General features: G+C 27.4%; 1 protein-coding gene across 1 annotated transcript in view; it reads left to right on the forward strand.

Annotated features, from left to right (window-relative positions):
• The first annotated feature begins 274 nt into the window (after positions 1-274).
• Positions 275-13,515, forward strand: part of LOC100164656 (collagen alpha-1(V) chain) — a 49,040-nt gene continuing 35,799 nt past the window's right edge. Inside the window, exons 1-10 of the mRNA XM_029486220.1 lie at positions 275-327; positions 8,225-8,288; positions 8,765-8,818; positions 9,376-9,430; positions 9,951-10,048; positions 10,846-10,914; positions 10,973-11,048; positions 11,297-11,386; positions 11,478-11,513; positions 12,909-12,988. Coding sequence (XP_029342080.1) covers positions 275-327; positions 8,225-8,288; positions 8,765-8,818; positions 9,376-9,430; positions 9,951-10,048; positions 10,846-10,914; positions 10,973-11,048; positions 11,297-11,386; positions 11,478-11,513; positions 12,909-12,988 — 675 coding nt within the window. The remainder of the gene's footprint in view (positions 328-8,224; positions 8,289-8,764; positions 8,819-9,375; positions 9,431-9,950; positions 10,049-10,845; positions 10,915-10,972; positions 11,049-11,296; positions 11,387-11,477; positions 11,514-12,908; positions 12,989-13,515) is intronic.

The raw sequence follows: 13,515 nt of genomic DNA on the forward strand, positions 1-13,515 counted from the left end.
CTCGATTTTTAATTTCCTCCTTTGAACATATCTCGTTCTAAATCGACAGTTTCAAAATTGCACCATACACAAAACTATTATTATTATTATTATTATTGTTATATGTACCGTATAAAATAGAAAGTGACGCTTTTGCCGAGTGTCCTATTATAATAAACTATATTTATATATTATATTATTATATTTATAAGCTGTCTCTTTTTAGATTCTGAACGGATGTGTGTTTCTTTTTTGTTTTTTTCTTCGTATCTGAAAACTTTTTTTGAATTCTTAAATGTTGAGGGTAACTGCTAGCAGTGAATTGGATCTAGTTTGTGCTGCGAGAAGGTAAAAAGTAAAATATTCTCGTAGCTATTCAACATGTTATCGGGTAAGACAAAAAAATTAATTATTTTAATTATTATTCGTAGAAACTATTAGTCAAATCAAAATATTGATTTTGTTAAAGTACCAATTAGCTTAAAATTAAAAAGAGCACTTAGATTAGTACCTTAAAATATAATAATGGTCATGTATACACACAAAATTACAACAAATCAATGTAAAACCGATACTCTTTTGATTCCGAAAAAAATATTAAGTTGACATTCACACGAAATAAATGACAAGGAGCTTTTTCTAGTTGAGATTTACCGTGTTTTTAGAGGTTGAATGACGAAATTCACTTTTATTCTGTGTTTCTAAATTTTATTCACTTACATTATCAGAATAAATGTATATTCGCTTTTACGGTAAATTGGATTCATCTATATTTCGCGCGTAAATTTCAACTAGTAGAGCGGCGTAAATGAAATGTACACACTTTTTTTACGGCGTATTACACACGCAGTTCATCGAAATAGTTTTGTTTTTATTTATTTTTATTCAATGGAGAATAATCGTTAGTAACTTGGTTTATTTGTGCCCGTGGCCAATTTTCGGTATTTTCGTACGTTGGTTTATAAAAAATAAGTTTAGCCGGTTTCCGGTACATAAATAAATATTAATCACTCACGTCAAAGGTATCAGCTATCGAAATAAACAATATTCTGTACGTATTTTGGCATTTCACAGAGATCGTGTCCGTAAACATTGTCATCAATATCAACTCGTGAGTCGTGTGTACCTGTGAACCTATATACATGATTATGCATCGCAGATTTGATGAATAATTAATAATGTACAGAGTGCGAATATATATAATGTATATGCGAGTTAAATATGGAGCAGTTTAAAAGCTACACGAACACGATATACCATAGACATTAAGTGTACCTACCTACGCAGGAAAGCTGGCAGGAAAGCTGCTCTCGATAGTATGTTGATCAGTGATCTCCACCATGCACGTTTAGATTGAAAAACTACAAAAATCTAGTTGCGATGTACATATATGTTTGAAAAATCTATAATTCGTGTCCGTGTCATAAAAACCACTAATAAAGTAATAAATATCCATTTGTTGCGAGCATTACGAATAATTTTTAATACCTACGGTCTAAAAGTTAAAACGCATTTTCGTATAATCTATTTATTCTATACCTGTATTATTGAATATCGGAGCTCTCGACAATTCGCCCGGCATCAAAGTCCCGTCCACGACTGAATTAATACTCCTAGTTATCAATGATCTCCGGACAAATGGATCGAAACTATTGGAAAGCTGCGATTTCAAGAGTTTGAAGGTGCACAAAAGATGTATATCAATGTCTAATATGTCTGTGCACACAAATTCCACAGCCGAGACACCAGAGACCGGGTGGAAATTAACAATAATATATTATACTTGGCATTAAGTACAAACGAATTTTTAATAAAATTACACTAGTATATATTAAAATCAATGAATTGTATACAAAATTTAGAGTACCATATGCGGTAGGTGCATATTATTTAAAATTGCGAAAAATTTGAATTAAATTACAAATTGTTAATTAAGTATAATCTATTTCTGGAGAATAAAATTAAATATCTACTTGTATAATAGAAGCGTTTATATACTGTAGGTAGCTGGTAGTTATACTAACTGGGTATCCTAATTTTTTTTAAGCTTATCTATTCAATATTATTATAGGTTTAGTCCCTCCTCCCCAGAGGTGGACTGTGGAAAAATCGGCCCAGGGAGATGCGAAGAACCCGCGTATTTTTAATAAACAAACTAGTAATAACATCTTAATTGTAAAGCAATCTTGGTTTATACAATTTTTAAAAACAGTGATGACAAATTTAACTTATTCCCACATTTAATGTATTATTAGCAGTATTGGTTGAAATCAGGGGAGGATTTGAGATCTAAGGCTCTTCAAAAGTTTACCATCCCTTTAAAAAAGTTTGGCACTGTATATTTTTTATATGTGATAGAACTTTTTTAGACTTTATATTAGTTATCGAGATAATATAACCATGTCAAAACACGATATGGGAGAGACTTTTTGTGTGTGTTTATACTTGCCCTTATTAATTCATAGTCAATTATACAAATCATTGAATCAGAGTAATCTGCAGACGGCTTATAAACTTTATCACACAGAACGTCATAATAACATCTAGAAAATATGGAATATCAAACTTATTGTTTTAAATATTAAGCTTTAAATCATTATACATTTAAAATAAACCACAGTAATTATTTTCATATCGGACCTGTACGTATTTGTTTTAATGGCCTGTCCTCTGATTGGTTGTAGTAAGAAATATTTGGATGGAATTAATTATAAATATATAATAATGATATAGGTAGGTATATATATTTTATAATAAATAATAAGCGAACAAAAAAATAAAAAGTCTAAAACATTTGGAAACTGATAATGTCCGTGAACAGATCAAAACAAGTCAAAATATTTTGTAAATACTATGGTATATAGAAAATGATAATATAAACATTTAGTAAAAATGTCATGGATCTATGGTAATTTGTTTTAGAGTTACACCAAAAACCAAAATTGATTTTTTCAAAAACCTCCCGATTTTGACCTTCCGATGCACCAACTAGACTTACTTTCCCGTCGAACAAGATACTGAAGTTGAAAATCGAAGCATTATTTCAACTACTTATTGTGTAGTGTGTATAAAGACACAAAATAAAATTAAAAATTAAAAAATTAAACACACATAATTGTAGAAAGTCAATACTTTCATCGCTTCGCTCATTATCTAAAACTCTGATAAAAAAGATTTGCATTGTAGATTAAAATACTTTCGAAATTATATTATAAAAAATAAATATATTTCACATAATATAGTTAGAAATTAGAATGCCTAAATAGTGTAATTGTAAAAGTTGCAATTCTTTATTTTTCAATGTATATTATTTACTTACGATTTAAAACATCTGCATCCGTACATTAATTCATCAGTTTAGTTGATTACCGTGACTCAAAATTAAACCAGTCCAGCTTGTGCGGTCCTCTAAATTTGATTTGGTACTTAACTTCTGAACTCCGTTATTCAGCTATTACCTTGATTTTATTTTCCGTAGAAAAACACATTCATTTTCAACATACCCGTAACGTTCTAACGTGTATGTGTAAAGTGTACACACCCTTGATAAGAGTTAATTATATAAAGCCCGTAGGACCATTATTGCTGTATCTAACCTTTCTTTTAATGAGTATATAGTGTCTGAAGTTTATTTACGTGTTACAACTCTATAAATGATTTATTTATCGAAAAACCTGCGATTATTGTTTTGGTTTCCAAAAATGATTTTGTTGTTTGCGCAAGTTATAATTTATTAGATTTTTGAACAGATAGAGCAACTTTTGTATGTAATTTAACTCTACACGTTTGAATTTCCTAGCCTAATATCCAGAGGTTAGGAAAACCCATTCGGTGAACTTTCAAAAACGTTTAACCTGATGCAGCAGAAGTAACCGTTTGATTTGCTTATATAAAAGGAAATATGATTAGGGCAAGATTACATAGTAAAATTTCTGCTTAAAATAGATCAACAGTATAATTCTCTGTTAGTATCTGCAGTAACAGGTAGCAATAATAATCGGCTTAGCCGAAATGTTGATACATCTAACTAATATTTTTGAAACATACATATACAAACTTCGGTACAACTATTCTCCGAAATTGGATTTAGATGTAGTTTTGGCTCACACATCATGCTCATTATTTGATTGGTTTAAAATGAATAAAAATAACTATTTAAAAGTGTTTAAACAAATAAGGAATAGACAGTTCAATTATTATAGATAGTTATTGTTATTTCTTCAGATAAGGTAATAGCATTGTTATTATAGTTTTTGTTTTAACACACATTTTTTTTTTTAATATAGAAGGGAGAAATTCACAACGTTTATTGTACCTATATTATTTTTGCTTTCAATGTTTCTGTTTGAGTAATGGCTTTTATACATGCCACATACAGCTCTTAATAAGAGAAACTAATATCTCTTAATTCCACATCAGTCACCTCCAAGGACTTTTTAAGCGTATTACCCATAGTATCAAGTAATAAGTTCTCCATAAATAATTTTTAATTCAGTGGGTACTCACTAAATATTCAGTATGAGGATGGATTTCTTTTAAATAAAATAATATAGCATACTTACTTTAATATCAAAAAAGAAATATTAATTTTTTAGGGAATAAACATTTTTAAAAGATACTATTCAAGTCAAACAAGTTCATTTAATTTTTGAAATCAGAATGTTTTACTATGAAAATTAAATAATTGGTTATTGTTAAAGTTTCAATAGTCAGTTTTTTTTTATAATTATTAACAATTATTGTTATGAAATTATAAATATCGAATCTTTATAAAAAAAAAAAGGTGGGTAAGTGGATGTCGCTCTGCTGTACAGTAGATTACAAGTGGGTCACTGTATAATGGATAGTATTAAATTTGAATTCAATGATAAAATATCACTGTATAAGAAAAACGATTCTGAGCGGAGACGGTTTGTCAGTCTAGGTATTAGACATACCTATTATAGGTATACTTATCGGTATACTTATCTATAGATCTATAGTATTGAAAAACAATTATATAATTATATAATAGGTATCAATAATAAATTCCAAATTAATCATATCACAATATCAATCAGGTAACGCGTTATACATCAACAATAAACCGTGGTACTATCGTAGATATATATTAGTATACTTTAGAAGTTTCAAGTACCCACAAATAATATTATACAATCACAACAAAATAACTAAAATAGTTATTCCAGGTTTTTTAATATGTAATTTCGTCCAAATTTGAACTTAAAATGACTGTAAAAATAAACTGTGCTTATGTATTTCATAGAATTATTGGTAACAGAATTAATTATTTACGTGGAATCTTGTTTTAAATTTTCAATCCTTAGATATAAAAGTTGAACATTTTATAAATTTTTAACTACAAAATAATTATTCAATTTTAAAATTGATAAATTTTGTTAAAATTTGAACTTCAAATGCTTATAAAAAATAATTGTGCCTATGTATTTTTAATATTTTTCAACTGCTATTGTAACAATGTATCAGGAGCTTTGTATTAATTTTTTACACTTTTTGGCCCAATAGATAAAACTTTATTGATATTTATAGAAAAAAAAACTAAAAAAATTGAAAACTTACAATGTCCGTAAACAGCTCAAAAAGAGTCAAATTATTTTCAAAATTTTATCGTATATATAAAATGCTAATATAAACATTCAGTGAAATTTTCAAGTTTCTACAGTCATTCGTTTTTTAATTACAACAAAATAAGAAAATCGTCTCATGAGAAATCAAGCAAATATCAAATGTCAAATTTCAAACGCTCATAAAAATTTAATTTGACTTTCTTATAGACATTTTTTTTTTTGATAAAGATAGATTATCCTATAAGGAATCTTGTATCACATTTTAAAATCTTAGTTCTAAAAAGAAAAATTTTTATGAATTATAAACTCAACATAATTAGGTAATTTTCGTGATTTTTCCATATTTTGTAAATTTTTAAACTTTAAATGCTAATAAAAAAAACTGTGACAAAGGATTTTAATATTTTTAAAATGTCATTTTATCAATATAGTAGGAGCCTTGTATTAAATTTTCAAGTATTTTTACTCAACAAATAAAGTTTTATTGACATTCATAGAAAACAAAACTAATTAAATTGGAAACTGAAATTGTCCGTAAACAGCTCAAAACAAATCAAAATATTTTGAAAATTTTATCATGTATAGAAAATGGAAATATAAACAACCAGTGAAAATTTCATGTATCTACGGTCATTTGTTTTAAAGTTACACCAAAAACCAAAATCAATTTTCTCGAAAACAGATTTTGTGGAAAAATTCACGTTTTTCCTTAATTTTTCTTTTGTTTTTCACGGCGCTTTTGAAAACTATTGGAAAAATGTTTGACCCCCCCCCCCAAAGTACCAATTAGATTCACTTTCCTATCAGAAAAGGTACTGTTGAAGAAAATCCAAGCACTTTTACTGTCCTAAAAGGTGATGACAGACACAAAAATAAAAAAAAAACACACATCAAAATCAACACATTCATCTGGAACGATGAATCTAAAATTACTAGTAAAGTAAATTTTAATGTGTAATCAAAGGATCATAAAATAACTTGTTGCAAAAAACGTACATATAGGGTGACTTTTAAAAAGTTTTTAATATATATAGGTATATCTTAAAAATATTATTTTAATTAAAACAAATTTTTATTGTATCAATTACGAGCATAGTTGAATGCATTTTTAAGATTTACACTTTAGTCTTGTATAATTTTCACTGTTATTATATAAATTACAATCTAAAAAAAAAACATAATAAAAATAGATGAAGTACTTAAACATTTTTATCGATGTCTTACAATAAAATTAGACTACTATTATTTCTTTGAAGATCGTTTAGGGTATAAGTGCAAAATGTTTTCAACTGGGTAGTGGGTACACTGTTAAAAATTAGAATATCAAATATAGGTAATTATCATATTTCAGTTATTAATTGTTATATAAACACTATAGATGACGACGGATAATATAGGTACTAATAAATTTAGTACACTAAATATGTCAATTATTATTATGATATTATGATGCATAAAAATTTAACAAAATATAACATTTTGAAAACATTTTGGCATGCATATTATAATGATTTTGTGAATCTGAATTATATTTTGATGAAATATTCGTAAAAAATAAATTGTAAAATAATAATACATGTTTATATGACTTTATATATATAGGTATTTACAATAAATAGGTACAAGTGATGTAAGGTAATACAAAATAGTTCAAAGTAAAATAAAATTTAATTAATTAAATTAACTAATATTATGGAGACGAGGGACTTGATTGAAGGAACCGTCCATTGACGGAACATCATGACGTGGAGTGTTTTGTTAGAGTTGAGAGAACAATGATGAGGTCATGAGGAGGTATACGAGTATAAGGGTATTTAAAATAGATTTTAATTCACCAGGGAACTTAAAAAGTGAGACTTCATTGTTGCTTATAGGGTTGAAATTTGGTTGAAATAATTGGTGACCCACTGTTATATTTGCAGACTTACGTGGTTTTGTCAGATTCTCAGTGGCTGGTTGTTGATGATGGTGTTCAGGAATAGTGACTAGTAGAGTTGGTTGGTGGTAGTTGTTGATATTATTGCTTTGAAATGTTGTGTTTGAGGTTCAATTGCTTGTATTATGTATATGATTTATAGTTGGCAGAGTATGGTCCTTTCATAGGGCTCATCTTACTATAAAAGATCCGCCAATTTTGTGCAGGATGTAGATTTTTCCCACATTTGACATTTATGCACATGACACAAATATATTATATACAGTACGTTTAGGTGTGCAGGCCATAGGTTTGAACATTTTGACACTGTGGGAATTTTCACCTTTTGTAGGGTTCTTTACCTCAAATCTTTGTATTTAAAAGAGAGATGGTGAAAAAAATATCACTATCGCTTCCAATGGGATCGATATCAATAAAAAGTTAATTAGGGGGGTTGTGGGTTGGGGTTTGTTTCCTGGTTTTCCAAGATATTAGTAACATTTCTCACAATGTGACCTATTTCATCTATTGCTGTTGCAAAACAGTTTCTGGAGTCGACGGGTGCAAGTATTTGATAACTCAGAGGCTTAGCGCACTATCGGACTATCTGAACGGAGCTATAATTAAATTATAAACGTATTATTGATAAACTATTAAAACAACACGAAATACTTCGCTTATGATCAGTAAAATAATTATTGAATGATTCACATGAAGTATTTTAAACTTTAAACACTACAAGTATCTTTATTGTATTTCAGGGTAATACAGGATTACCAGGAGAACGAGGAGAAACTGGACCTAGAGTAAATATTACATTTAAAATAATATTTTTCATGATTAAATATACATTCATTATTTTTGAACAGTTACAATATATTCACAAAAATAGGTATTTTAAAATTAAGTTTAATGGAACATTTTTCAAAATAAGTTTTTATTTAGTTTTTATATTATTTAAATATAAACTGAATGTTTACAACCTGATTTTATATCAAAAGTTATAATTGTTATATTTAATTTATACATTCTTTTTTAATCAATATTCACTTAAAAGTGTTAATAATTGTATCAAAGTAAATTAAATAAATGAGTTTAGGATAATGTCACACAAGAAATAGTTTTAAGATGTTATTAGTTATTTATGATAACAAAATGAATCCAAAGTTTAAATTAACTAATTTCATAATTATAATTAAAAGCTAATTTCCTAGTTTAATGCATTTAATAATTATTTAGATAAAAAAAGAATAATAACATTTATTTTTAAATACATTTGTAGGGATTCAGAGGCGCAAGAGGCCGTGAAGGATCTGAAGGAATCCCCGGACCAAAGGTATGCAATAAGGACATCGACTTATACGAAGCAGAATGTAGATTATATATTATGTATACTACTGTAATTTTTTAAACTAGAACAATAATAACGATTAATCAAGTTCGAACAGATAAACGATGGTTATAAATAGTTTATGAAGATAATTATAACTAAGTGTATTTATAAGTAACTTATAATATCTATAGTTATCACTTTCTTTCAAATTAGGTATATTCTTTCAAATTATGGTAAATTCCATACTTATTAATAATTAATATCACTACCAAATTAAATTTCTAGTTAAATAAGACTCAAAATAACATAATATTCGTCAAATAAAATCTGAGAGTCCACAACCTATTAACTATAAGAAGGTATATAAATTAATAATGTTAATTTTGAAGCGTATAAAAGTATCTTTAACATTGCATTGATTAATCAACTATTATAGATACCTAACATATTTTATTTACTATAATATAATATATAAATATTATTTACAACTAAATAATATATCAACACAGATTAATGTTACATGAAATTATATGTTTTTCTTATTTCCTAATTAATTACAGGGTGATACTGGACAACCTGGGCCTACTGGTGCTTTGGGAGAACGTGGAATACCGGGTTTGTAATAGTTAATTAATTATATTTATGAATATGGTACCATATTATATTATAGATTATGGTTTGTTTTATGTATATATCATTGTCAATCTCTGATAAGATGTATCAAAGTTGAATACGAGAAAATTTTAAAGTTTAGTTTAACAAGGCACTTAGTTATAAAGGTAGAAATACACGGATCTTATTGTGATGAAACGATACTACTTCGGCACACGTATTTATAGGGTGTTATAGGATTAATACTATGCATTTTGTAAATAAATTAAAAATAGTTAAATGTGGTAAGATACCGTGATATTACATAGCAAAAAAAAGATGTCACAGATGTCTTGTTGATTTTTATTTAGATATTATATATACATAGTATAATAAAATATAAATACCGTGTCGTAATGGTGGTTAAAGCCATTCCATTGGAGCGATTTAATTGTACAATAAATTCATAAGTGTATATTATTTAATCAATTAAAGATAATCATGCATGTTGCAAAGTATTAATAATTTAAATTGCATAGGACAGGTGCGGATGGCTTAAGAGGATTTGTCGGTCCTCCAGGTGCTCCCGGAATTAGTGGAAAAGATGGTTTACCTGGCTTTCCGGGAGAACGAGGTCCTCCAGTTAGTATCTTATAAATCAACTAATATATTATACAAATTAAATCATAGGCGTGTTTACGGGAGGGGCCGGGTAGGCACTGGCCCCCCGGCAGACTGTGCCTCCAACAAAATCATGCCAGGATAAAAAAAATCGTTTGTACCCTGCAGGACATATAGATTTTGATTAATTGTAATTTTTTTAGTTACGCATTTATTAATTAGTGATTATATGATCATTATAATATTATGTTCATCAATTTTTTATAACTACATAACATGCGATGATACTGTTGTGCCCTTTTACCAGGTCTTGCGCTGTGATATCATAGTTAAATACTATTTTATCTAACCAGTGATAATATTGTTTTATTAGCTGAAAATATCCAATTACCGATTATCATTTCAAAAATGTGTTTAGATATTTTACGACTTGTTAAAACTATTTAAATTTTGTCAGAAACTCAAATTATTTAATACTGATTAGTTAATAGTTTTACAATTTGTATGTTGTCTAACTTGTATAATGGATGGGAAAAAAGTATTTTTATTATTTTGATAATGGTTATATTTTTTGATCATAATTAAAAAATATTCCTATCATTGTGAATTTTGTAACAAAAAAATGAATGTTTCTTCATGACTCGAAAAAAAATAGGTCTAACAATTTAAAAATTTGCTGTGCCCCTACAGCCATCCAAGTCTGAACATGCCTATGAATTAAATTGTCATAAAGTAAAACCATATAATACAAATATATATTTAAGTATATTTATAATAGGTTTTAGAAATATATAGAATAATAAAATATTTAATTTTAGGGTGACACGGGACCAATAGGTGTTACTGGAATCCCTGGAGTCGTTGGGCCACCAGGTCAATCAGGCGAAGTTAGTATATAGCAAATAATCGTATTTTTAAAATGTAATTTGAGCTTTTTCATTATAGATAGGTTCTGTTGGAGAACCAGGGCCATCGGGTCAACCAGGATTACCAGGAGAAGCAGGAAGACCGGGTGACGCAGGTAAAAATAATGAAAAGAAAAATTATTACTAATATTTTTTAGCAAACTTACTATGATATTTTCTTCTATAAAATCTATACATTATCTATTAGACCGACTTAATAATATATTATTACATTATGAACTTTTTTGAAAAATTTAAAAAAATATACTTCAAAACTATAAATTTTAATTTTTTTTTTATTAATTGATCAATATATTATTATAATATTAAATACACTTTTTTTTTATCATATTTGACTTAATAGGAAAAGAAGGACTTCCAGGTCCAGTTGGTCCACCTGGAAAATTAGGCGAGCCTGGTTCCCCAGGACTACAAGGGTTCCCAGGGGATAGAGGTAAATCGACATGAATTATAATTTTTTGTTATATTTGAGTAATTCAAAATAAAAACAATTTTGATAAAACAAATCGTCAAATTATTCACAGGATTTCCGGGAGTACCTGGAGCAGCAGGACTAAAAGGTTTGTATTTTAAAATTTGTATTATCAGTAAAAATTAAAAATATTATATTCAAAGTATAATCCACTTATTTATGATGTCCCGTTTTATATACGGGGAACTTCCGTATATTAAATGTCTGTCCCGGTGTCCTGAAAAAGCTTTCATGACGCTTAAATGTCCCGTTTTTTAAACATGTCCCATTTTCATACTTATAAAGATATCTAAAGACATTACAACCGCAATAATAGATGCTAAAGTTTATACAACTTCTACTAACTACAAAGCAAATTAATATCATTATATAGGTACCTAAATATTCAAAAGGTATAAAAATTATTTTTTTATATAAAATTATAAGGATATTATTTTAAGCCTCAAGTTCTATTGTTTAAATTTTTTTTTTATCCAATAAAGTATGATTTGTTATTTTATTAAAAATTAACGTTTTATTTTAGTAAAAAAAATTAATCCCGTATTTTATAATTAACCACCCTAACTTATGACTATTGTCTATCAAAGATAATGTTATTGAATCAGCAACGTATTCTTTTCAATAATATATAGCTGTTTTTTTGGTTTTATTATTTTTGTTTCCAATTCTACAATAGGTGGTATATTATAATACAATACTAAATTCTGATTTAACATAGGTACAATACAACAATATTTTAGTTACAGTATAAATTACATATGTGGAGTCTATAGTAGGTACTCAATTTTAAATTTTTTTATAACAAAAAATTCTGAATCGACATATTTTACGGAAAAAAACAAAAAAAAAATATAAAATGTCAGATATTTATTTTATACCTACATATTATATAAAATGCTAATATAACCATTTGGTAAAATTTTTTAGTATCTACCATTCGTTATTGAGTTACACCAAAATAACAATTTCGATTTTGTTGCGTAAATGTTTCAATTTTTTCTTAATTTTGTTTATATTTTTCCAAACATTTAAAAAAAATTTATGAATTTTCTAACGGAAGTCACAAATTTATTGATTTTACAATGAGTTCCTTTTTTAAATTTATTTTTTATTTTTGTGTCTGTTTACACGAGATGTAGTCGAAATAATGCTTCAATTTTCAACGTTGAGGGACGTTTCTTCCAAAAAATTGGATCTAGCTAGTACTTTTAAGAGGTACCTAATAATTTAAAATTCCCCGTATTTTTTAAAACAATTCGGAAAAAAGAACAAAAATTAAAGAAAAACGGGAATTTTTACGCTAATTTTGCGATTTAATGAAATTAAATTGGCTTGTAACTCAAAAAATAATAACCGGAGATTTTTGAAGTTTTCAACAAATAGTTGTCGGTACTGTAGATTCACTTATAGATCTTCAAGAAAGAATAGTTAAGTTTCTCTTTTATTTTACATTGGTTTTAACATTAGAAACATGATTTTTAAGGTGACACTGGACCTCCAGGTCCTCTTGGATCAACTGGAGATAAAGGACAACAAGGCGAATCTGGCAAAGAAGGACCACAGGTAAAAGAATGCACACTTACAGCGTTATTTAAATTGAAAAAGATAGTTACTTACATGGTATTTTTTCAGAAATAAACTTTTATGGACATTTTTTTTTATATGAACACCTCACAAACAAATAAAACTTTATTAATCAATTTCAGTTTAAGTCAATTTAGAAGAAAGGTTTTTAAATAGTTTTAACGAAATGATAAAAATAAATCTTAAATTACAGTTCCCGCTGTCCAGCTTATTATTATTATTAGTATCATTGAGGAACCGACTTTTGTTGCATCCTGTAGTATATAATATATATTATAGACACACTCGAAATTCCTCCCGTGAATTTTTTTTGAAAAAGCTTAAGTACTAGATTTGCCTCCCGATTTTTAAAAATATATCGTTCTATTGAATGATAAATGAAAAATATATGGGTATTTAAACTTCAAATCTGAAATCTGAATGTTATATGGGAATCAATAACGTTTTATATTGTGGTAGGCAACGTAAATGCATACCTAACAAATATAAGTGTTTTGGTCCAATTA

This window comes from Acyrthosiphon pisum, chromosome A1 (assembly GCF_005508785.2).
Source record: "Acyrthosiphon pisum isolate AL4f chromosome A1, pea_aphid_22Mar2018_4r6ur, whole genome shotgun sequence".
Lineage (NCBI taxonomy): Eukaryota > Metazoa > Arthropoda > Insecta > Hemiptera > Aphididae > Acyrthosiphon > Acyrthosiphon pisum.